General features: G+C 44.0%; 1 protein-coding gene across 1 annotated transcript; it reads left to right on the plus strand.

Moving 5' to 3' along the window:
• Positions 1-18,891: 18,891 nt before the first annotated feature.
• On the plus strand, positions 18,892-26,908 carry slc34a2b (solute carrier family 34 member 2b). Its single transcript, XM_036521524.1, has 13 exons — positions 18,892-18,965; positions 19,145-19,175; positions 19,315-19,449; positions 19,703-19,831; positions 20,067-20,210; positions 21,329-21,440; positions 21,613-21,808; positions 21,951-22,046; positions 23,514-23,634; positions 24,597-24,764; positions 25,238-25,354; positions 25,668-25,792; positions 26,286-26,908. The coding sequence occupies exons 2-13, from the start codon at positions 19,148-19,150 to the stop codon at positions 26,871-26,873; spliced, it is 1,959 nt and encodes a 652-aa protein (XP_036377417.1). The 5' UTR covers positions 18,892-18,965; positions 19,145-19,147; the 3' UTR covers positions 26,874-26,908.
• Positions 26,909-27,135: the final 227 nt, after the last annotated feature.

Consider the following 27,135-nt stretch of genomic DNA (forward strand, 5'->3'; position numbering starts at 1 on the left):
CTGTCTTTCTGTTTCTTCATCCTCCCCTCTCTCACTCTGTCCGTTTCCTCTTCCATTTTGTAAGGCAAAAGAGGGTAACAATAACAGAAATATTTATCGTTTGCATCATCATCATCCTCATCATTAAATTTTTAAAAACTGGGTAAAGAAAAAACAGCAAACATCACAATGTTTATTAATACAGCCATTGTGGTCATCATATAATAGTAATAATCATTTGTCAGATGCCACTTTCTAACAAGAACATCTGATAAGATAAAATGGTCCAGCAATCCTAACCCAATGTTAAAAAACACTGACGTGCATCCAGCGTGACCTTTTCTGTAGGAGACAAGCCAAACACGAAAGAGTAGAACTTGACAGCATGACATCAAAAACACAAATTATCACATATTGAAGTCCCAAACTAATATTCTGAAGGAGAATTTTTAGACAATCCTTATGCAGTTAACAAACCTGTTCCATCCTTAAGTATAAAAAACCCACCCTAAACCAGAGAACAGTAAACCTATACTCTCATCCTCAGCAATGGCCCTTAATGTATTAAAATTCATACCTACTGAAGGTTATAGAAATGTGCAATTGATTTGTTGCATGTGCTGAATGTAAACCCTGTTTTTTTGCCACTGGTATTTCCTGCAACACAGATGCACAGTGCTCCACCCCAATCCCATTCTTACTGCAGGGTCATGTTTTGGCAATTTCTTCTGCAGATTTGGAGTTATGTTTCCCTGGTAACCATTTGCAGACCACTACCCTGCATCACCAAACCCAGGAAAAGCATGTCAGAGGAATCACCATGTTTGAAGCATCTGATAGGCCTCTCTCAGAGAGCTTGACTCACCTGTGCAGGTGGGTTTGCCTTGGGGGGGTATGGAGGTGACCTAATGATGCTAAGTCAGCGTTAGCCAAAACATTTGGTGGTGGTTTGGCGTCCACTCTGCCAAACCGCTCTCCTGGGAGGATAGCACATTCATATTACATTGCAGTCATTTAGCAGACACTTTTATCCAGAGCCACTCACATAGGTCACGATTTTATCCATTTATACAGCTGTATATTTACTGAGACAATTGTGGGTCATGTACCTTGCTCAGGGGCATAACAGTAGCATCCCAACGGTGAACTGAGACAGAAACATTTCGGTTATGAGCCCTGCTTCTTTCCACTATGCCACACTGCTGCCATGCCCTGAAGGAGGGCTCAGTCTGTCCATCCACAGCTCTTTGTGATCCATGCAGATCTGGAAGTGTAATAATATTGAAGGAACACTCTTCTATCACATCACAGCAGCTGATTCATACAGGCTTTTGTGGTCAGCATGCAAATGTTTTAACTGCAGCATAAAATAGTCACAGTGGAATAAACATCTTGACTTTTATAATTACTGTACAAATACAATATTTTAGGCACGCTAGACTTTCCTAATATTTTCAGCTCCCCAGCTTTCTCAAAGCACATTCAGATTGCGCAAGTCAAAAATATCTCTCATATTTCACAAAAGACAACAGAAGCATATAACTTCAGCAAAAGCTTCTCATTATTGAGTGTACTGTGTGTGTGTGTGTGTGTGTGTGTGTGTGTGTGTGTGTGTGTGTGTGTGTTTGTGTGTGTGTATTTATGGAGTGCAGCTGAAATCCATCTTTTGCTGGGCTGAGTGTCCTTAGGGACCAGACGGCAGCCTTCTCAAATTTATAGGCTGCAACAGCAGGCAAATTGTCTCAGCCTTGTGGCCAACCCAGCTACCCAAACACTCACTCACACACACACACACACACACACACACACACACACACATTCAGAGTGTAAATAGGACATGTGAATACCATCATTTACCTCAGGTCTCAGGGAAGGAGGAGAGAAATAAAAATGGCTACTGCTTGTCAGAGGTCACGGCTATTACATACTGAAGGCCTCCAGGTCTCTCTCTCTCTCTCTCTCTCTCGCTCTCTCTCAGTTCTTTTTTGGTTTTTGTTTCTGTTTATTAATGGCCTCTCTAAAACTTGTCCACTGAAGATCTCTGTTTTCCTTGTTTTCAATGATCAATTTCATGTATGTGGCAAATGTACATTTGTGTAGTAAGAAGCAAACGGAATACAGTGTCATGAACACAGTAACAACGCAAAATAATGGTAGAACTAATGCACAATGATGCGTATAATTAGACGATGAAATGAAATGGTATCTCTCTTCACACCGCCCCCTCTCCGCCTTCTCTCTCCCCATTTCCCTCTCCTCTCCATCTCTCCTCTGGCTGAGATGAACGGCCGCTCCGTTTCCAAAGCGCCGTGGTGGATCGATCGGAGGGATGTGGGCGGAGGGACCACGGAGCAGAGCCGGGGAGAGGCAGCGCTAATGGCCATCAGGGTCGCTGGGGGGGAGGGTGGATTAGCCCTGACAGCTAACCTTGACTTCAAAATTGCTACCACTCGCCTGTCAGCTCGGCAGCAGCCAGAGAGAGCCCAACTTGGGAAAATAAGGCCCATTTTCATCCCTTTTAAGGGTGGTGTGTGGGAAATGATTAGTGTCACAATTTGGGCCCCATGTGTTTGCATTTCAGCAAACGTTTCTGGATAGATAGCTGTGATGCTGGAAGAATGCTGTGTTCTGGGGGTCTATGACACAGGCATTACCAGCTCTCCGCCGATGAGCCAGGTCCATTTTGTCCCCCAAGAACCACACCTTCCCTCAGCCAATGAAAAACACAGAGGACACAATTGCTGTTTGCCATGGAAGCTTTTTTTATACTTACTCAGTTTTGTTTTTCAAAAGCCAGCCATGAATTTTGAAAGATCAGTGTTAAGACTAAATCTTTCCATGTAAAGCCTTGCCCTTATGGTTTGTATTGCATTGAATGCTGGTTCAATGGGTGAGATCTGTGGGTTGACGCTTTGCTCATGTGCTCCTCTTCAGACAGGGAGGACTCAAACTCTCACTCAACCTACAAGTGATACGAGTGACCTAATATTCACCTCAGGGTTCACACATCATAAAGTGCTATTGAATAATAATAACAATAATCTCCTTTGTGTGAAAGTCAGCCCTTTCCCAGATTTGCTGGAGTTTAAGTATTTGGCTGGCTTCTTTGGTTTCTCTTGATCACCCTTTTCTTGGGTTGGGGAATCCTCTTTCAGTTTTTCAACAAGCTGCACACACACACACACACACACACACACACACACACACACACACACACACCAAACTCTGTCAGTGCATATTCAGACTCATTTCCACCTTCGAGTGAAGACTTTTGATTTAGGTACAGAACTTTCATATAAACACAACATTATTAAACAAAACCAGATGTGTGTTACAGACAAATTAATTTCTGCTTGTGCTGTAATTGTCATTACCATACAAGAGTGAAAAGGGAATTGTGGTCATTTCAACTGTGGGTCTGTGGCCCCCTCTACTGGTATTTTTGGTCATTACAAGAGCTTTCAGCCATGATAATAGCACTGTGGGTATACTGTGAGCACAAAGCTTGCAGTAGTTGGTGTTAAAATTCAAATGAAGAAACACCAGTAAATACACAAAGCATCCAATCAACTTATTCTTCCACTGAATCGCCTTTGTAAACATGCATGTTTGAATGTGCAACAGCAATTTACACCTCATTTTACACCTGAGGTCATTGCACTGTGGACAGATTCTGTGGTCTTTGTATCTAAAAGGGAAGTGTGTGTGTTTGTGTGTTTGTGTGTGTGTGTGTGTGTGTGTGTGTGTGTGTGTGTGTGTGTGTGTGTGTGTGTGTGTCTGCAGCTGGTGACAGAGGAAAGCATGCATGACATCATTTCAGTTCTGATAAATAAATAAACAAATGAAGCAGAATAAAGGCTTCCATCTTTCTGTTACAATTATTATTTCTTAATATGTAGCAGCCGGCTGGTACTCCAAGCTGTGCTGCTCTGTCCTCAGGTATTTTTCCACACCCAAAATCGAGGGAGTCGTCCTTGAAATAGCTTCGTATCGCCCGGAAAGCCCGGCCATACGCGAGTGAACTGGTTAACACCGGCCTCCTTAACTGTACTTTATTGCTTTATGATCTTCGGCTCTGCCTACTTCGGAGTTTAGTATTAAAAGCTTGCGCTGCCGGTAATTTGGAGAGCGAACTGGTTGACCCCTTCTCGACTGCATAATCACATTTTATGACAAACATACCCAGGTCTCCCAGGTCACTCCAGTAACTCTACAAACATAACCAGTATGATAAAAAAACTAAATAAAACGTGCAATGAAAAGGAACATATATATGTGAGTAGCATATTTTGCATTATTTTGCCCTCAGGAGCCATGGGGATTTTTAGGTTTCCATGGGACAAAGGCGCAGCCCAAGAATTCCATCAAATCTTCTAATTTCATTAATTGATTTTGAAAATAATAAATAAGGATGGTAGTTACACTCTGTTCCCCGAGTATCACGGTGGAATTTATGTATATAAAATCAAAGGTGAGACTTGAAATACTTGTATGCAAATCTCTATTCCAGGCACTGAGCCAAGAGTATCATGGAAAAACAAAATTGTATCCAACTCCTCTACTGGACGGTACCATGTACCATGCTCGGGGATACATAGTTTCAGTCTTTATGTTTTTTATCATCATTTTATTTTAGCCTGAATTTTAATAGTTAAAAATAATTAATATGAGGCCTTATAAAGCAAGCATTCAAGTACAATAATGCGTTTGTTTAACTTACTATTCCTTCAAACATGAATAACGTTAGTTACACATCAATCGATTTCTGAGTAGTAGGCCTATTGTTTCTTCCCATAAAGTAGTTTATTAGGGTAGATGTTATGGAACAAAGTTAATTTTAGATCACTTGCAGTGCAAAACTGTATTTTCAGAACATTATAGCATTGTTCCATTTCTGACACAGGATCTACACGCAACTATCTTACGCGCAATTTAAAGGTGGTTTCATCTTCGGTGAAAATGGTACGTTTTCAATTTGTGCCATTATTCGTGTAATTGAGGCATAACCATGTAAGTACACCGCGGGGTCTGTATTTCTTTATTTTGGAAAAACATATAAAACAACATTAACAGATGTCAGAGTGAAGATAAAAGGATTCTCGAAAAATGACGTTGCAAAACGGTGAGACGTTGCTGTTCTCTATAGATGAGAATGGAAGTGGCCCCAAACTGGTTTTACGCGCGCGAGACAACGTGACAGCTTGCTGCTATTGGTAAACAATGCTAAGGACACATAAATAAGCAAATGTTTCAAAAAAGCACCTGCAATCTCATTTTGAAATAAGCAAACGTTGCAGTTTCATAACCAGGATTATGGCAGTAGCCTATTATTACAAAAATTACTGTGTAAAATTTTACTTTTTAAGTTGTTGGGCAGCAATTTGTCATATCTGTCATGCCAAAGTGCAAAGGGCGAAAAACCCAACCAAACACGGATCTGTTTGTCAACACATACAACTACATTTACCAAAACGTTCGCAAAATGTGTATAATGTAAACAGAAAGGAGATTATGTGGTCCCAAGCCACGCAGTGTAAAAACCGACGTCGGCATGAGCATGCTGATTTTGACGGTCACTGACCACATTCATCGATGAATGATGCGCGTTAAAAGAGCATGGGTGAATCAAAACTCAGACTTTGCGCCTCATTTTATTTCAGTTGATGACATAACCTGTGTCACTCCGCGTAAATATTTCGTAAGCGTTTTGTGTAGTTTGACTGACAGGGATATTGTTAAACAAAATATCCATGATTTATTTTATATTTTAGTTGCTGATACACTAACTGTGATAACTGACTGATTTGTATGCACATTTTTATGAATCGTTTGATAGCGTGCTAATATGCACCGATCTCTAACTTTAATGGTTAATAACTTTAATCGCTGTTGCGACAATCCGATTATGATTTGTGTGTGTGTGTGTGTGTGTTTTTGTTTGTTTGTTTGTTTTTTATATATATAACCCTGTTTTTAACCGTTTTCATTTTTGTTCTGAGGGAAGTGTTCAGACAGAAGCCGCGCATCTGCTCGGTAGTACCGGAGCGTTCAGGCTGCTCAGACAGCGGCTCCGGAGCGTTCGGTCCGCTTGTGTAAGAACAGCGGCCGGGAGAACGCGCGGGCTGCTTTGATGAGAAACACTCGGTACAGCGCAAGGGCAGGGATACTTACGAGCTCGTCTTGTCTCTCTTGATTTACAAACGTGTTGCAGCCATAACCTATGTCAGCATTTTATCTGACATCAGAAATACTGTGCACATTTAATCACTTTCCTTAAGGCTGTTACGTACAACATCAACTCTGCACACCAACACGCACAAACTTATTATAAGGTACACAGCACTAATGACACTTTTGTAATAATCGTCTGTTTATCCACTGTGGCCATATTTATTTTGAGTCATTCGCTCTTGGACTATGATCAAAGGCTACTTCCACAGAATGCTCTGATGATACAACGGACGCATGGATACTTTCCATTCCCTGTAAAAAAATAAAACTGCCCGATATCAATCTCTGCGCCAATCAGGCTAAGGGACAATTTTAATTAGCGTTATCTCGCTGCTTACCGCGCTGTTTATTTCTGTTAATTCTAGGAACGATCCAAACAAATCATTAATTTGATTTCATGGAAACTAGGAAGCACTTGCACAAAATGGGAATATTGTGACAGAATGCAGTACTGCACAAGAGGGAATACTGAAACGATCCCAAGATCACATGTTCCACCAAACTGACTTGCATTATATCATCCCACGCACGTGCACTTTCGATAGAGTAAGTGCGGTGTAACTAAGCAAGCGCTGTGTAAATGTTTTACAAGTCTCTTTTGTTATATAACTCCTGTCCCAAAAATGTATGGGATGAGGGTACAGTTAGAGTTTGGGGTAGAGCTGTGGTTGGTGGTAGATTTTTTTTTATTACCTGCTGGACCACTGTTGTTGTACCATGACTTAACCTATAGTTGCCTTAGTAAATGTCCAGATGTATAAATGGACAACATGTAAAAATTGTCTGCTAAATGAATGTAATGTACTGTAATACATATCACGCTAGAGTCCAGATGTTTGACAGAGTAAACCAACAGTGGTCTCTAGCCCTAATGCAACAGCACTTACACAGCTTTATGCAATGATACTGAATTACAACATAATCAAACATATCCACTGTACAGTTCATCGGGTATGAATATAACCAGATTTACACTGAATTCTACCTTAATTAAATGAGAAACATAACTGGCTAATGAGCAAAGAAAAATGACTGAGAAGTGAATAAAATTAAATGTAAAGTCTTGCAACATTTGCTGTATTTTACACAGATATTTGTGTCATCTGTTTTTTTTTTTTATCAAATACATTTTTGGCAGTGCTTTCCCTGAGTAAAGTTTTATCATTTTTTATGAGAACACAATGTTTTTCTTATCAGTGTAATACCCACTGGTATCATTATCTGGTATCATTATTGAGTTGGTTTGGCTCCATATGTAATCTGGGAGATTAAGCCTGTCCTTCTTGCCAGCGGGTTTTTAGGTCCTGATAGTGCGAATATGGAGGTGCCTCTGTGTGACCCATACCCCGAGCTGGAACACGTCCCTCCTGCACTGTGTTTCCAACACACAAACAGCGGCGACTGAAAGAGAGAGAGGAGCATAAACGGAGGCCTCGGCCGTGAGATCAGAGGAGAGAGAGGCGTGTAAGTGTGAGAGAGCTGATAAAGCTGTGATAATCACCCCGATACGGTGGCTCCTGGGCTCCACAGGTTCCCTACTGTACCTGCGGTGCGCGGGTGCCACAGAATGGAACAGCTGTGGGCCAAATACCACAGCTGACAACAAGCAACAACAGGTATGCACAAACAGAGAAATGGCCTTGACCCTGCCTGTAAAAACACATACCCACACACCCACAAACAAACACACACAAGGCACGCCCCCTCAAGCACACACACACACACACATGCGCGCACACACACACACATGCATGCACACACACATATCCTAGAATGCATCAAAAATAGGGACTAGTTTTATAGTCAAGCTAAACATCCCATCACCACAAGGCTACACACAATTATGCATTGCTCTCACTGCACACACACACACACACACACACACACACACAAACACACGCTGCTCCCCACACACACACATAAGCATACACACACACACACCAAACACACATCCCCCCCCCCCCCCCCACACACACTGACACATAAACACACACACAATCAAACACACACAAACAAACACCAAACACACCCCCCCACCTGCACACATAAACACACACACTTCCCCCCCACAAACACACGCGCACACACACACACACACAAACACCCACAAACATGCACACATTGCCCACCACACACACACATACACACACACACACTGCCCCCTCCCTCACACATAAACACGCACACACACAAACATGCACACGTTGCCCCCCCCCCTACACACACACATATATAAACACCCCCCACCACACACACACATATATAAACACCCCCCACCCCACACACACATGTCCTAGAAAGCACTAGAAATGGGGACTAGTTTTATAGTCAAGTTAAACTTCCCATCAGCACAAGGTTACACACATATATGCACCCCTCTCATCACACACACACACACACAATTAAAAGATATACAAACAGAAATGCATACTCATAAAAACTACGTTTTATAAAGCTAATGGTCAATGCGTGACCTATAAACGCTATTGCAAAAAATCACAAGCTCAAACCCTCTCCAAAGGTGTATACTGTGTGGTTTTCAAACTGTACGAACCTAGTGACCTCTTTGCTGTTTTAAAATATCATTTTATTTTATGGTTGCATTTTACAGTGGCAATTTGGCATACACATGCATGATCAATTATCTGCCTCGTAATGTGGGCGAATAAAAACCACGGTCAAGTGCAGTAGATTTACAGCAGGTCCGTTTAACCATAGCAATGCCCGCTGCTGAATTACAGCGTGCAGCTGTTTAGCAGTGCATGTTGGAGGGCTACATGCATTTCTGTTTCGTTACATGCATTTATACGTAGTCTAAAGAAGATATTTTTCATCTCCACTTAAAACTTTCTCCACGTGGAGTTTGCTCCGAAAGGTGATGTCATTCTCTCACCATGGCGCTGTCACCTCATGATGACGCAACAGAGAGACGCTCCGGGTGGCAGCGCGCTTGGAAGCAGTGCAATCGGACCCATTCCATTCGACCCCTCTGCGCACAAACACACAGAAATTATCTCCACATTTTACCGATCGCACTCTGCTAGAGGACCAATGTCATTTACGACCAGTGCCTCGCTGTATTTGCTATGACAACTGGCCTGCTATCGCAGATGAAATGACATAACCGCGCAATGCGATGCCACAATTAAACATGTGTGATTCCGAGGGTGAAGGCCGTCAAAAATGTAAACTTTGAGGAGCAGAAGCGTCGTAGCTCAGGAGGTGCGTTTCCGCGTTGCCGCGTTCTGGCAGTCTCTCAGCTCTGTCTCTCTCCACGAGAAAGTGCTTCCCAACTTAAAAATGAACAGATGAATGCGTTTTCACGCACAACAGCTAATATAATGCATTTATTTATTTATTTCTCCTCAAAAAAGAGAGGTAGTTCAGGGTATTTCTTGAGAAAACACGTGCTTAAACTCGGGGTCACGGCACATTTTTGGGGGAGCTGCGCGAATTCCCATAGAGTAAAGGGAATGGTGTCAGGGGAACGCACCGGCCACTTGTCACTCACTGATGCCTGCGCTAAGCGTGGACCTTGCGCCTGACATCGCAGTGGAAGACTGCATACACTACAATTATAATGATGATAATGATAATAATTATTGCATCTCCGCTGAAATAAATGTCAATCTCTTCTCGCTGACGGAGAAATTTCCGAAGGCTTTTAGGCACTAAGCACCTCTTTCATTCCAATAACCGTACATCGGTAGGCATGGGTACTTATCTACATAATATTCAGCAAGAGATAAATTATTATTTGTGGACGCCCTGATAATATGTGATTGCCTGTCATTTAAGATCATTATGTTCTGAACGTTCACATTAGGAAAATGTATTTGTGTGTATGTGAGTGTGGCAACATAATTACCTACCTGATACTTAATTAATTGATAAATACCTAATTGTCGTTAAAATTACAAGATGTTCTGGTCATGTTCTGCCACTACAGCTTTCATGCCTAACGCCAGAAAACGGCTTCGTCCGCTCTGTCGGATGGGTCTACACCGAAAACACTGACGAACATTGTTTTAAATTTGTCAGGTCCACTTCTGCACTAATGTACAGAGTTCTGTTGATCATTATTATTATTATTATTATTATTATTATTATTATTGTTGTTGTTGTTGTTGTTGTTGTAATTAATAATATTAGGCTATTCTTATTTAGCCTTTATTTTATCAGCTTGGCCCCATTGAAATAAAAAAGGCCTTTTGAAACGAAGACATGGCCAGGCAGCAGCAGAAATAAAAACAAATACAACACCAAAAAAAAAAAAAAAACAGCAAAATTAACGTGAGCATTAGAAAACACAAACTGGAAACTAGTTTTCAGTTCAGTGCTTTTCACTTAAAACCTATTGATCAATTATCAGAATCATTATACTACCATTCACTGAAAGCGGCGCAGAAGACCCCCTATTGAAATCCAAGACCCGCTATACATTCGGGTTTTTCTGTGTTTCGTTTGGGAAAATGTGCCCCGCCCCGTTGTGCTGCTTGTTATATTAGCCCCCTGGTGTTCCTGATAACAGACGAGATATCAATCAGACAATATAATAATACAATATTGAAAACACTGAATGTTCAGTTCTTGTCAATGTTTTTTAACCTTGAAACGGTTTTATTGCCTTTAATGTTTTAATGTTTTACTGAGGAGAATGTTTACATTGCTAGCTTTTGACAAAAGCAAATGGTGGATCACATGTATTGAGTGCTCTATGATTTCTATGATGATCAAAAAGATTTTGCAAAGTCAGGGGCATTTTGCAATGAGTTTGATCCAAATGCATGTCTTTTCCCAGGAGGTCAATGAACTGCGTTGAACGCGGCTTTGAACTGACCTTTTAACTAAACAAAAGTCAAGTGCAAAGATATGACAAAAATAATCTCCAACTTTTGTAAAAATGTGAGGTGGTCTTTTCTTCGATAGAAGATGCGATAGAAGATGCGGTGCATCGAATTCAGCACTTCGTGAAAATTTGCCCTCGCTGATGTGTGCGATCACACTGAGTAAAGATAGACAGGATTCGTTTAAATAACAATGAAAACGCTTCGTATTTGCCATGTACTGTAATTCAGTATGGCAGAGCCATGCACATCTCCATATGCGTGATTTCTGTTGCATAAAGCTTTTGTGCTTATTGCATTCCAACACACCTGGAGAGGGCTGAAAATATGGTGTTCCTTTGCCAGACAACCTGAACGAGACCATGAGCATAGCGCGTTGGAAAATAACAAGGATATTTTATACAATTTAGTAACACGAACAACATGAACTACACCTTGTTGCCTAATCCTATAGTGAAATATCAGACTATAAACATTATTTATAAACATCGACCAACACCACTAACAGAACTTTGCCTAGGCAATTTTACTAAAGCGCCTATTTGTGATTTTTCGCATTAGATACATTTTATTCAAAATTAAGCGAATCAATTATTTCACATGGTATGTCTTTTGGAAATAAATAGGCTACATGTTAATGCACTGAATTGTGCTTGCTTTCTTATTTTAGGATTATCTTTACAAAAGAATCCTTAAGATAAACTTTTCTTAAACACAGAAAAAAAGAAATAAAAAGTCTTGCTGTTCCCGCTTTTTGATTTTTTATTTCAGGGAGGGATATCATCACGAGGATGTGCCCTTGTAATTGTAATGTGCCCTTCCAGTATATTTGTATATCTCTATTTGATCTACCCATCAACATTACCATTTTCGCACACGCCCATTTTAGGCTATATATCTATCTGCTAATTGCTTTCATCATGAGAGAAGTTTCCCCGCATAGATGCGGGACTAAAGTGCAAAGTAAGACCTGTGTGTGCATAATTTGAGAAATAAAAAAATGTTATCTCCATGGGTTATTAAAACTTGAGGAGTCATCACTCGCTCTGCAGGGGCACTCGTAGCGCAGGCGTCACTGAAACGCAGCGGTAATCACATGGACTGCCACGAGCCTTTATTACATGCGTGAATGTGCATTTGCTTTGTGAGCCGCTCTTTAAGATCGTACGCCCAATCGTCACATATAAACGTGGATCCTAAACATGATAAAATATAATAAAATCCAACGCTCAGTTTTCTGTTTTCTTTTTTACACTTTTTGCCCCACATTTTATCCTACCACAATTCTATGCACAACGGACTAATGTGTATGAACTATTACGTGGTTGATCCTTCTGTTTGGCTTGTAAAACGTTCTCCACACATTGGTTTACCTTTTAAAATAAAAAAAAAACACGTTTTACAAAAACACACATTCTTTTTTATGTAAATATACATATTACAGCATTGTTTATTATTGCGGTGTTTTGTACAAAATCTTTTGTACACAACTCTGGTGTGAAAGGCTCTATATTTCTCTATATTTCTGTTTTTCTCTTGATTTCTGGAATGAGTCAACTCCTGCTCACTGCCCCCTCCCCATTGTCTCCCAGGTGGAGGAAGGTATACATTTTATTGGTGAAAACTACAGGTAATCTCAGACCTCCAAAGAAGAGGTTTAAACTTTAGAATGTCCCTCAGGCCTCCAAAGAGGGGTGTCAACATTACATTGCCTCTGCTGATGGACATAGTAAGGGTATTTCCATAGCAGATACACAGTGACCCAGAATCCCCTCAGAACTGACACTTTTCTAAAAATAAAATTTATTGGAGGTGTGTGACAGCTGGCCAAAGTTCCAGGCTGATAGTGAGCTCATTTGATTGCTGTTCTGGAGTTTGGCAACTTGTGTGAAAGTAAGTAGGCCACACCTGATACGCTTAGTCCTTCACCCAATGTAAGACCTGTTCAAACCTGCACAAGGTGCCTATAACACACAGTGCCTATATGTATTGTATAACACACACACACAAACTCATACACACGCACACACTCACACATGCATGCACGCACACACACACACACACTCCAAGCTCCAAGACACTCATACAAGCCTACACACTCACACACATGCTCACAGAGAAACCTGTGTTGTGTGAGTGGAAACTGTGCATGCACAGTAGTGTTGAGCAATGCTATTACTGTTGAATTCTAGGTAATGCACAGCCATTCAGGCTTCTGGGTAGACTGGATTTACTCAATGCTCCCACTGTAAGGATGGTATTACCACAGCTCAGACAAAAAGACAGAGCAGCTTATAACACTGAAGGCATGCGGACAGCACAGCCAATATGACCACGTTAACTACTGCATTCACATTCAAAAACAATACCTGTCCATATTTCATGCACAGAATATGGTGTCTGAGCCGCTTAAACTGTTCATTAGTGATTTTCTCAACCATTAGCTCCCCTTTTTTTGGAAACCAGGGTTAAAGATATTGAATGCATGACATCATTTGTCAGCCACTTATTTGCAGGGTATCTAATCATTTTCTATTTTCTACTCTTGAATATTCATGAACAGCACATCTTTGGTGCAGTTTGGCAAAGCTCTCAGCATAAGCATAAATGTCACCGGTGTGGGCCTGGTTCTCTGGAGAATGTGGTGCCTGCAGACTGCTCACACATCGATGGCAGCAGAGGAGAACTCAGTCAGGGCGAGAGGAAACGGGAGCTCTGGGGGACAGAGTGAGAGGCAGGGGGTGCGTGCAGGAGAGGAGAGAGAGGAGCACAAGGCCGTCAAAGAGGGGGTCCCAAAACAGCAGACACCTCTAATGAAATCAGAGCCACAAGTGTGGACCCAACCATGGCTGATTATGGTAGTGTAATGTTACCATGCGTTATGCACACATACACTTCCTGTAGGGCAGCATACCATACTGTACAGTCCCTGTAATGTGATGGACTTTGCTGTTCATGGAAACTCCCCCCCTCCTCAGAGTTGGGGCCAAGGGTGCACACTCACAGAACACTGAGAAAACCACCATTGTAAATTGTAAATATGTCCTTTGCTAATACCATCATGCAGAAAAGGGGAATTGGAAAGAGGATTATTGCAGACAGTGACCCATCAGCTGTATGAGATATTCACAACTCCAGCAGAGCCACAGTAGACTAAAAGGCAATCAGAGGGAAGCCAGGGTACAGAGTGCTGTAGCACAGGGCTGTAGTGTGAGCATGGTTTTTTTTTGGGGGGGGATACAGATGATACCCGTTTCCATTACAAGTCTTTTTTTTCCCCTCATTGTGTTGAGCGCATTACATACTGTATGTACCATAATGTAAACCTGCCTCCAGCCTTTTCCAGTACGCCTTCATAGCATACTGCACTGTGCTCTAAAACCTCTTCTCTCATTCTTCAGAGGATTGTGGAGCTGGACTTCAGTGCAACTCCGCACCAGTATATATTTGCCAACCTGACCTAATGCAAAAGTGATGAGATTTTGACATGCAAAAAAAAAATATGGGGGATGTTTATCTCACCTGTAGGTGTGCATAACTTGGCAGCAGATGTGCTAATTAGCTCCTTCCACCTCAGTTTTCAACATGAAAATTATTATGAGATTATAGGCAATGCTATTTTTGGATGAGGCAGGATTCCCCCTGGCAAACATGAGAAGATGTGGTAGGCAGATAACAGGACACCGGGCAGCAGTGAAGTTCCCAGAAATAAGAGGAGGCAGCATCACTCTTTGTGGAGCCGTGGTACAGAGTGGGGAGAGATATCAGTGTGCAGTCGTTCATGCAAACGCTAGGGAGAGACTGATGAGCCTCCAGGGGGAACTTGCTAACAAGCTCCTGAGGGAAGATGTGAGGAAGCTGGTCAATGCTTCTCACAAGACAGAACAGAAGGAACAAACAAAACATTTTAAAACAGAAAGCAAAGAAACTCAGCCTTGGATACAAGTACCACAAGCTGCTCACAACAGTCCCAGCAGTCTCCACACATATGTATTTAATGTGCCTCTGATTAGGCAGGTGTGGTCCATTAACCAATGGTTGGCTTCACACACACAATTCCAGTGAGAAACAGGTACAGGCATAGCAATGAACAGATTTGGAGACACTTGATAAAATAATCTCCTATTGGTAGGTTTGAAATGGATTGAAGACAAAGACCCCTTGAACAGGAATTGTGAAGATCCTCTCCCAGCATTGGAAAGTTTATGATATAATTGAAAAAGGGAAATAATATGACCAATAATATGAAATTTTGTTGGTTTCATTTATTTCTCTATGATTAAATGGCTGCAATTGTAAGTGATCACCTGAGTGATGGGGAATTTTGTTTGCCTAACCCCAGAGATATGCTTGCATGATTTCTGTAGAAAGCATTGCATGCTTGTGTTGAAAGTTTTTCCAAACTGCAACATATTTTTATGGCTTGCATCAAAAGCAGCACCATAGGATACAAAAATGCTTTCAAACAGTCAGGAAATGCAATAAGATATGAAGTGTTTGGCAGTCCAGTGAAATTCAACAATTTAAGCACCACACTCAATGCTACAACAGCAATGTCTCACCTGGAAATAAGACCTTCTGCTTCCAAGTCCATGAGCTAAATACCTAGACCTCACTGCTTCCCTCCAATCATTCCAGTGAAAGACCTGAAATGTCACAGAAAGAAATGTCAACCAGGGCTTGCTGAATGACATTTAATGGGCCACAGAAAACACACAGGAGCCTTAACAGAGAACAAAATTCAGATGAACGTGAATGCAGTCAATGAAGGATTCCCGAAAGTGAAATGAGTAGCATCTCTTGGAACAGCCAACTGATCTGTGCTTTACAAGCTAAATCTGTGATGAGGAAAACGCGTTTGTTTGAAGGTATTCCCTGTTGGGTGAGAGGAAGGCGCTGTGAGGGAGGACACACGTGAGTTGCCGTATTCACTTAGTCTGTAAAACTGAGAAAAAATGCGATGTCTCCTATCACTTAAACCAGCGTTTCCCAACCCTGCTCCTGAAGGCACACCGTCCTGCATATCTTCTATCTATCCCTGCTCTACCTACCTGACTGAACTCATCAGTGGCACTTTTGATTAGCTGAGCACACCTGATTTAGTCAAGCAGGAAGGATACATAGAAGATATGCAGGACAGTGTGCCTCCAGGAGCAGGGTTGGGAAACACGCACTTAAACCACCAAAGAAAATACTACCCCAGTGGTCGGTGAAAAAACAAGCATGCCTTTGCTTATTACAGTGTTTTCAGCATCGTTAACTTTGCAAACCATTGAGCATCGAACATGTTAATGTTTCGGTGAAGGGGCTTTACCCTTCTTTTAGGCTCTTCCTGCTTTTCACAGTACATCCCAAACAGTGAGTGAAACACTCCGTTTGTTGACCACCTGCTGCTTCCTTACGCAGGTGCTAAGGAATCCTCGCAGTATTACTAATTAACTTGCTGAATGAATTATCAACAAATCAGCAATCGCGATGTTCGATTTTAGGTGATAAATCCGTTAGCTAAATCCACAAACCGTTTAATTTACATTTTGGCACGGCGTTTGGAATGTGGCAGTTCAGGACATGGAACTGCGTTGCATTATAGCTGTTCTTCCCTTTCCCTGCCAGCAGAGGGCAGTCGTTTCAACGTTAACGTCCTGCTCTGCGTTTGTCTGCGGGCAAATGTGATGATTTTCCTACAAATCCAGGAGTAAAAGAAAAAAGGTGAAATAAGGAAAACAGGTATCACATTAGCGAGTTTCCTTTATCTGGGAAAGCAGCTCCCGTCTACTGCTTGCACCCAGATAAAGAGGCGAGCGTCAGTTATGTCATACCGTTTCATGTCATGTTGGCTGGGAGTTCTGATTGATCTTACCTTGTGCGACCTGTCCCTTAAAATGTTTTTTTTTCTGTAAATAAATGCTGTCATCGAAATTATTTGAAGCGTCTTTATTACACTTTCATTGTCAATAATCTACACGACGACAAGCCAAACACAGATTCCAACACACCGGCGCATAAATGAAGTACTAATGACGAATGAACATGGTTCTTTCTCAAGCATAAGAAGTTCCTCTGTTCCGATATTTTTTAGATCAGTTTGGCAACTGTGCCGCTCCACGATGACACAAGATCTTATGACGTCCTTCAAGAAAATACATTTTTTCTTAGATTTCGAAATATCCATGAAATAAACGTTGACTTTTTGGCTTAATTATTCCATTATTATTAATAGTTATTTTGCATTGCAGCAGTCTGCTTCCGTCCAAAATGCGATAGTGTGATAACATATGTCGAATGAATATGTCGAATAAGCTCCTCGAGTTTGTTAGGTTTTTGTCAGGTCGCACAATGCACGGTAAAACAGTCTGAGTGCGTGAAGCTCGCATAAAACAGTAAAAACAGTTTGACTGCGTGAAGCTGCGGCTGTTTGAAAACGCTAAGTGATGATACCTTATAGCGGCAAATGAAGGTAATACTCAAAATGACTAAGCATCAGTCCTACTATACTAATTAATAATATTCAACTGGCTGTGGATTTCAGCGGCCCAGAAGTTGCAAAGTGATATTGTGAGCAATAAGAACAACAACTAGGCCTATTATTATTATTATTAAAATTTAACAATTACACAGAAAAAAATCGAAAGCTATTCTAAAACAGAATTACCTGAGCAAACTCCGAAGCAATAAAACTACTTCGTGGAGAGATGTATGAAATTATGCCCATACAGTGTGCCCAACTGATGGGCTGGAACCTGATCCCGCTGGTGAATCGATCGCTGGCCTACATTCCACGCCAGAACCGGCGAGGTCACCCCGCCTCCGATAACCTTTGGACGCAATCACCGGTCCGCGGGGCACATAAAAGAGCGCGCCGGATCGATACCCGGCACGCACCTGCTCACCACGTAAAGGACTACATCTCAGCCAGCGCGAAACCACCCAGAGCAAGTGAGTTCAATGGCCGCACTGCTATTTTCATATTGATTCAGCTCAGTGTGTGTTTGTTAGTAAGTCACTGTTTAAACGCCGCATTCTGTCTGGAAAGTGTTGTGCACTGAGCGCTAGGTGCATGTGGGGTTTGTAAAATGAGCAAGTGAGCTTTGCTTTGTACTTATTAGGCTAACCAAGTCATCAAGTGCAATATTTCTTCAAACACGGCATCACATAGTGTCACAAACATACACTGTGCTGATGCATATAAATACATGTGTTTTTTTTTTTTGTTCAACAGGCCAAAGAGCTTGCGCAAAGAATATTTCATTGTGCGTTACTGCTCAGAACTTCTTTATAAAGACGGTGGGAAATGGCAGCGCACGCGCTGCTTGGTTTTGGCTCAGCAATCGGATTTACGGGTGCAGTAGTGCTGCTTCCCCTTCGCGCAGAGGGACAGCTCATACTTGCAACTAATCAAATAATTTCGCCAACCTCCTGAGACCAGCGGACAAAGTGAACTTCTAGGGCTGTACTTCATGATCAAACCTGCAACAGCGGCGTATAGGTGTAACGTCTACTGTTTTAGCTGAATAAGACGGATCACATTTTTTTCTGAAAGACTGCATCAGTATTTCTTTATGGGCTGATCTTTTCACTTCCATTCTTCAGCGGCGAAGTTGCTCACTTAGTCATTCACAGTGGGAGATGCAATTTCATGATGACCTGAAAGGTGCTTTTCGCGGAAATTGATGAGCGCAGTTGTAGGGAAGTTGTGGTTTTTCATCCCTCGTCGCAACTTGTGACAAGCAGGCGCTTTATGAACATGCAGCGTGTAGGAGGATCCAAAAATAACTATTTACGGAGCTACCACCCAAGGCATCCTTAATTTAAGCAAGCCTAAATCAAAATCATTCACATTGCGCTGCCAAAGGAAAATCAGACCTTTCTGAAAACGGTCTTTGAAATGAGTGTGTGAAATTAATATGGGTAAGCATGTTTGAATACAGTAGTTTCAAAGTAGATATTTTCTTGTATCAGTTCACATTTTCTGCATTCTTTTTCTTTGTGCTTTGGTTTTAAAATGAAGTAAAAATGACCCTGCCCATGTGTGGTATTTAATTTTGTGAGTGGGTTATTTATTTATTTATTTATGTATTTATTTGCAGATTATGGCTCCCCGACCAGAAGCTGACAATCGCTCTTTGGGAGCACCTCAGGAGTCTGAAGGTAGGTCCGCTACATCTTAGCTCTTTTGTGGACTTGCTATGGTCGTGTTTCACCACGTTCGACTGCAACTTCTGACAATCATCTCTTTCTCTGGGAAAAAAACCTCCAGACAGCACAAGCACTCAATCCAAGGAGCAAGTGATTCTTCCCGCGTATTCCACTGTAGCGCTGATGGATGAAGAACCGGAGCCCTACGATCCCTGGAGTCTCCCGGAGCTCCAGGATACCGGGGTCAAATGGTCAGGTGAGCAGAGATACTTCCTGGGGAAGTACTGGGGACATTCAGGTGATGGGAGGGGTCAAAAGTTTAAATTGAGTGCATCGGAGCTACTGGCGTATAACACTGAAATAGGAAGCAAGATTCAAAGACCCTTTGTTCCATGTGGCCAGCTTTGCCTTGGCTGAAAGAAGGAATGTTGCTCTACAAATACATGCCTAATTTTTCCCTCCCCTCTCTCTCTCTGTCTCTCTCTCTCTCTCTCTCTGGATAAATTCAGAGCTCGACACGAAAGGGAAGGTCCTCCGAGTTGTGACATCCATTGGGAAGTTTTTTCTCCTGCTCGGGTTTCTCTACATCTTCGTTTGCTCTCTGGATGTCCTGAGCTCAGCCTTCCAGCTGGTTGGAGGTAACTTCAGCTTGTGGCACACGGCATACCTTAAACTCTGCATTGGAGCAGCGTTGTGCAAGTTCAGATCCAAAGCAGCCTCTCATAGAACATGCTGATGATGTCATGTCATATTTTTCAGCTTCAGAAACTCTTTTTTTACCCCATTAAGGAGTTGTAGTCTTAATCTCGGTTGAGTGCTTGGGGGTTGGTGTGAAGTGTTTCTGTGTGTCTGACATCTGGCTCTTTACCTTAGGGAAGGCGGCAGGGGACATCTTTCAGGATAACGCAGTGCTGTCCAACCCAGTGGCGGGCTTGGTGATTGGGGTGATGGTGACCGTGCTGGTGCAGAGCTCTAGCACCTCCTCCTCTATCATAGTCAGCATGGTGTCCTCTGGCTGTGAGTGTTTCACACAAACACTAACACACACACACACACACAGATACACTACACATACATGCATACACTCACACAGATACACTACACACACACACACACACACACACACACACACACACACACATAAACGCACACACACACACATACTTATACAAATACACCACACACACACTACAACACAACTACACATACACACACACACACACACACACCCACTCACACAGATACACTACATTTACATTTACATTTATTTATTTAGCAGACGCTTTTATCCAAAGCGACTTACAAAAGTGCATACAGTAGGTACAGCGACAGTACGGGGACAGGGTGTGTACAGTTCCACAATGAGAGAGTTCTCAGCTGAGAGCAAGGTCTGTTTGAGGACGCAGTACTATCAGATTTTTACAATTACAGCCTAAAGGGCAACTAGTACGATACACTTTCGAACGGCAAACTTCAACAACTTCAAACAGCACGATGAGCGTCAGGGTAAAGGCGGCAACAAGAGACAAAATTTAAAAGCACAATTTAAAAAGCACAGCAATTTACGACAGCACTGATGGGCGGGGGGGGGGGGGGCAGCAATTGTGTGCTGGGTCAGTCCAGGTAGAGTCTGAAGAGGTGCGTCTTCAGGCCCCGTCTGAAGGACTGGGGTGAAGAAGCTGTCCGTAGTGAGACCGGGAGTTCGTTCCACCACTGGGGAGCAATGTAGGCGAAACGCCGATGTCTGGCAGAACGAGCACCTCCTGCCTTGACCATGCAGGGAGCAAGGCGTCCAGTTGCTGCTGAGCGTAGGGGTCGGGCTGGTGTGTAGGGCTGGATGAGTTCTTGGAGGTAGGCAGGGGCTGTCCTGTTGACTGCAGAGAAGGCGAGGGTCAGGGTCTTGAATCTGAACACTACACATACATGCACATACATGCATACACACACACACACTCACACAGATACACTACACATACATGCATACACACACTTGTAGGTGTGCACACGTACACATACATACTGTACATTCGGGTGTGCACACACAGACACACACATACGGAGGCGTATATTCACACACACGCACACACAGACACAGTAACAGTGTTAGAGTTTCAGTGATGTCTGTTTTGCCGCAGTGCTGGAAGTGCAATCTGCTGTACCGATCATCATGGGGGCCAACATCGGAACATCTGTCACCAACACCATCGTGGCCATGATGCAGGCAGGGGACAGAAACGAGTTCCGCAGGTACAGAACCAATGCTGACTGACACTTGTGTGCTACACCTGACCCTCACCTTTCACCTGGGCTTTCGTCCCAGTGGTTCCACACCTGTTTAATACACATGCTCCATTGATGGGTGTGTGCACAGCAGGACAATAACAAAAGCGTATTCCCCCTCCCCCCCCCCCCCCCATAGGGCGTTCGGAGGGGCCACGGTCCATGATTTCTTCAACTGGCTGTCAGTGCTGGTGCTGCTCCCCTTGGAGGTAGCCACGGGCTTCCTGTACAAGCTCACTGAGCTGATGATCGACTCCTTCCAAATCGAGAGTGGCGAGGACGCCCCTGACCTTCTGAACGTCATCACCGACCCCCTGACCAACTCCATCATCCAGGTGGAGACCATAAACACACAGCTGAACGATTCACCCATCTCAATCAAACACACATGCAGCGACTCTTTTTTAGCCAGACAGAATCCGCCCGAAGCCTGTTTATGATGCGATCAATTATGACATCACTCCTACTGTTTTGCAGCTCGACAAGTCTGTGATCAGTGACATCGCTACTGGAGACCCTGCCGCGAAGAACAAAAGCCTCATCAAGATCTGGTGTAAAAAGAACACGACCACGGTACGTGGGAGGAAGGGCAGCCAATCAAAGAGAAGACGGTTGAGCACGCCCCCCACCAGAGGAAAGCTTTTGTTCAGACATGCTGGGAGTTTGGGAAGCCAGCTTGTGTAGTGGATTCCCCTTGACCTACTGGAGCAGTAGTCACAGCAGACTGGGCCTCCTGGCTCACCTCAGTCTCTTGAGAAATGAGAACATTTTCAGATGTTTCTTGCCTGCTATCTTGGCCCTTTTTACAGCATCTCCGAAAAACCCCTTCAGCTCAGAGGTGTTTTTATCTTTTTCCCGTAAGCACTTGACAGTGGACTTTGCGCTGGCGACCTCACACAGATCATTGCCCCGGGGCTGCCTGCAGCACTGCCTGACAGGCCAATGAAAATTTAAAGACACAATGTGATCCATACAAAGGCCCCAGTATGCACCAATCTGCTCTGCATGTTGTGAGTCTGTGTGATTTTGACGATTAGTTGTAATGTTTTGGTGTCATCCTGCATGACCTTTGCTCCATCTCGAATGATGTCACATGACGTTGGTTCACTCCCATGGCTCTTTGCTTTGATAATGGAGTTTATTCTTATTCAAATTAATGCGCAAGGGAGGTAATAGACAGTTACATGCCAAATCCTGGAGTAATGATGTTATTATATAGTTATTTGTCATGCCCCAAAAAAATCTCCAATGAGAGTCCATGTAAATTAGTACCACATTACAGTCCCATATCACAGTTTTTTAAGAGAAGTAACACACAGCTGTGCTCTGCGAAAGGCCAGAACAGGTAAAAAGTTAATCCAGGTGTGGGAGGCAACTGAGGTCATGGCATCCGGGGAAAATTCTGGGAAACTGGTCCTGTCACAAATGTTTTTCCTGGGGTTTCTGTCTGAATCCAGCTATTTAAGATACTTTCCAAAATCTTTTTAGAGACACCAGATTGATTTTAAATGATCATTTTAAGGTCAACAGTTGAAAAGTAGCCCTAGTGGGTCACCCTTAAAAAAAAAACAACACGAATGCACCTTTAACTGACATTTATGCACAGTGTTGTAACAATGTGTGTAACAACTGTTATTCTTAACACCCAAATGAGATAAAAAGTTTGGTGCAGGAGAGCGTTATCAGTCAGCCATCGCTGTAGTGTCAGCTTTAATGGGGCTGTTGGCCTTGAGGGAATGGGTTGTTTTTTTAGATTTAAGAGCTTTATGGTAACAGTAAACTGTGTGTACCCATGAAAACTCTGGTTTTCTACAGCAGAGTGCTTATCTCTCTGGTCTACGTGGCAAAGTCTTCAGAAATGCTATTCTTTTTCAGCAGTAGCCATTAAGGTCATTTGCTCAGGGTTTGCAGTGGCTTTTTTTCCCCGTGTGTGAGGATATCGTCCTGGTTTTCCAGATTTATAAAGTGCTTCTGGTTCTATGTGCTGCGACTAAATTTCACCCCTGATTTTTTTTTTTGGGTGGGGTTTTGTTTTTGTAGGAGCTGACCAATGTGACTGTGCCCGGGATTGCAAACTGCACTGAGGGCGCCCTCTGCTGGCAGGAGGGCAACCTGACATGGACAGAGCAGAACGTGTCTGTGACCATAAACCTAGAAAAGTGTATGTATTGCTGCATGTTCTGTCCCGCTGCTCGTACAGGGATGTCTAATCTGTCCATCCTCACTAAAATCCATCTCTCATCATTTCCCCAACACTCCCTGCACCAAGGATAGAACAAGCAGGTGAAAAAATCAGGTGTTTGTTATAGCTCTGGAGGCAGGCAGAGTTGCAGGAACGCAGGTGTCCCCTCACAGCTGTGTGAGGGCCAGGTTGAGTGGTCAGGTGGGTGCTGTCGCGGTTTCTGTGCTGTAATTTGAAGCCGGAGAGCTGCTGGAGAAGCAGCCATGCCAGACTATAAAGCGTAATCTAAGAGCGACGACTCTCCAGCCGCCCTCAGACCCCCAGGTCCCGGGACAATGGCTGCCTTTCAGGTCCCTCATGACTAAGCAAACCCCGCCCTGGCCCATGTTGGCCCCCTCTCTCCACCTGTTGAAGGGACCCATTCTTCTCTGCACGTAGATCTCCTGGACAGATAGAGCAAAGTACTGAATCTATCCCTGAATCTGACCTGAATCTGATCCAGTCCCACTCTGACAGGAATGCTGTCCTCTTCCGCATGTGTCCGAGGGGTCACACAGGGAAATAAAGCCTTATATGAACTCCTTCACTCTGCCTGCGGCTGCATGCCTTCCCAGAGGCGCAAAGTGAAATGTACTAAAATGAAAATGTACCGTCCTTGCTTTAATAGTAACAATGTAGCATAGTGGTAAGGAGCAGGGCTTGTGACAGAAGGGGTAATGGTTATATTCCCTGCTGGGGCACTGCTGCTGTACCCTTAACCAAGATGCTTAACCCAGAAGTACCTCAGTAAATACTTAGCTGTATAAATGGATAACATGTAAAAACTGTAACCTTTGTAGGTCATTCTGGATAAGAGCACCTGCTAAGTGCCAGTGATGTAATGTAATGTTATGTAATGAGTGTTGCTGATCGAGGAGTGACGCGGGACCCTCTGCCCTCAGGCCAGCACATCTTTGCTAATGCTAACCTGCCGGACCTGGCGGTGGGCCTGATCCTGCTGGCTCTGTCCCTGCTGGTGCTCTGCACCTGCCTCATCCTCATCGTCAAGCTGCTCAACTCCATGCTGAAGGGCCAGGTGGCCGTGGTCATCAAGAAGGTGCTCAACACAGGTGGGCATGTGTTTCGCCTTCTGTGCAGGTACACGGGTGCTTAACACCTGAGTGCAGAGGTACAGGTGTTTCACCATTAGCACAGGTACACAGGCAGTTCACCATGAACATAAGAATACAGGTGTTATACCCTAAGCACAGTTATACAGGTGTTATACCCTAAGCACAGGTACACAGGTATGTCACTCCAAGCACATGTGCACAGGTGTCAGTCTTGGCATCCGATGGTAAACAAAAGAAACTGTATTTTATCCTGGTGTTTGATAGTCAACTCAGGTACTAATATCCTGGAGTTTGATGAGCAACTCAGGTACAGAGATCCTGGAGTCTGACCTATCAGCACAGGTGCACTAATCCTGTAGCTGAACAGTCAGCTCAGGTACAGCTGCTCTTCAGAGTGAACGCAGTTGCGGTGGTGATGCTGATGATGGTGATGATGCTCACATGTTTTCGCTGGTTTGGTCTGTCTGCAGATTTCCCTTTCCCCTTCAGTTGGGTGACAGGCTACATCGCCATCCTTGTTGGAGCAGGGATGACCTTCATCGTGCAGAGCAGCTCAGTCTTCACCTCCGCCATCACCCCCCTCGTCGGTGAGTTACACTCAGCACTGACCCCTGCTGGTCAGACATATGAAAGCGTGTCTGTGTCCATCTGAATGCATGTCTGATGCTGTGGTCTTAGCAAAATAATTGTGGCAAAGCGATTCACAGATAACACTGCAGGTATCCCAGAGGAGTAGAAACAGTGAGGTATTACATAAACATTATTATAGAAGAGATGCAAACGAGGTGCTCTTGAGAAGATGGATGCTCTCTGTGCTTCCTGGTGATTGGTGGTTCATGGTAGCTCCTCCCCTCGGTGGTTTGAGCGTGAACATGTTTCCGTTCTCTGTCTTTCCTCCAGGTATTGGTGTTATTAGCATCGAGAGGGCCTATCCCCTGACGCTAGGCTCCAACATCGGCACCACCACCACCGCCATCCTGGCTGCCATGGCCAGTCCGGGAGAGACGCTGGCTAACTCCCTGCAGGTCAGTCAGCCCATCCACGTTAACCAATCACTTCTTTCTGCTCAGGTATTAATTTTTTTAATTGGTGGTTTATCTACCTGCAGGCCACGAGAGCAAAACACAGATACGCATATACACCACTGTATGGCTACTTCAGAGTAGATACAGATGCTTTATACTATTACAATTGCTTGATATGAGATTATCAGTTTCTCTGAGGTTACTGGTTGGAGGTTTTTGCTGAGCCTAAGTGTCTTGGTCCTACCTGGTGCATTAAACATGGTAACAAAAGAGGATGCAGGAAGAGAAGAAGTGGTATAGTTCATACCTAAAGTAGAGTAGGAGTACAGTGCAGTACAGTAGAGTACAGGAGAGTGCAGTACAGGAGAGTACAGTACAGTAGAGTGCAGTACAGGAGAGTGCAGTGCAGGAGATTACAGTGGAATTGATAGCAGTCGAGCAGAGGGCTGCTGTTGTCCTGTTCACCTCCGTCACGCGGGTCTCTCCTTTCCAGATCGCTCTGTGCCATTTCTTCTTCAACATTGCCGGGATCCTGCTGTGGTACCCCATCCCATTCATGCGCGTGCCCATCCGCCTGGCCAAGGCCCTGGGCGACCGCACCGCCAAGTACCGCTGGTTCGCAGTCCTCTACCTGATCCTGTGCTTCCTGGTGCTGCCTCTGGGCGTGTTCGGCCTGTCGCTGGCCGGGTGGCAGGTGCTGGTAGGCGTGGGCGTGCCCATCCTCGTGCTGGCACTCGTCGTCATCGTCATCAACGTCATGCAGTCGCGCTGGCCCCAGCACCTGCCGGCCGTGCTGCGCACCTGGGACTTCCTGCCCAGGTGGATGCACTCGCTGGCCCCGCTGGACCGCGTGGTCACCGCCGGCATGGCGTTCTGCGGCACCCGCTGCTGCTGCTGCTGCAAGTGCTGCCGGAACGCCGGCAGCGGGGAAGAGGACGGCGACGACAAGGCCGCACTGGAGAAGAAGGGCCCGCGTGACCTGGAGATGTACGACAACCCTGCCCTGTCCCATGAAAACGAGCCGGAGGCGGCTCCGAGGGGCGCCAGCGGGCAGGGAGACCTCAAAGCCACGCAACTGTAACCCCGCCCCCACAGGCCTGTAAACACTCCGCCCACCACGCATCCCCCAAACCCGACTGACTCACACCCCCAGAGCGAACCCAGCGTAGAACCCCGGGACGGCCGAATGTCTTCGTCCCTGTTTCTGTGCTAACGCGAGTTGAACGCTGTAAAGGTCCGCTCTGGTGTGATCTACTCCGGTCTGGTTTAAGTCTGATCCGGTTCAATCTGACTCTTAGAAGACAGAGCGACAGATACACATTGAGGACTGGATGTGTGGTAAT

Source organism: Megalops cyprinoides, chromosome 2 (assembly GCF_013368585.1).
Source record: "Megalops cyprinoides isolate fMegCyp1 chromosome 2, fMegCyp1.pri, whole genome shotgun sequence".
Lineage (NCBI taxonomy): Eukaryota > Metazoa > Chordata > Actinopteri > Elopiformes > Megalopidae > Megalops > Megalops cyprinoides.

Excerpts from the sequence above, each read along its gene's own strand:
- slc34a2b (XM_036521524.1), top strand. The coding sequence starts at position 19,148 with ATGGCTCCCCGACCAGAAGCTGACAATC. Across the intron at positions 19,176-19,314 it reads CCGACCAGAAGCTGACAATC|ACAGCACAAGCACTCAATCC; the intron begins GCTCTTTGGGAG and ends AAAAACCTCCAG. Across the intron at positions 25,793-26,285 it reads CGCTGGCTAACTCCCTGCAG|ATCGCTCTGTGCCATTTCTT; the intron begins GTCAGTCAGCCC and ends TCTCCTTTCCAG.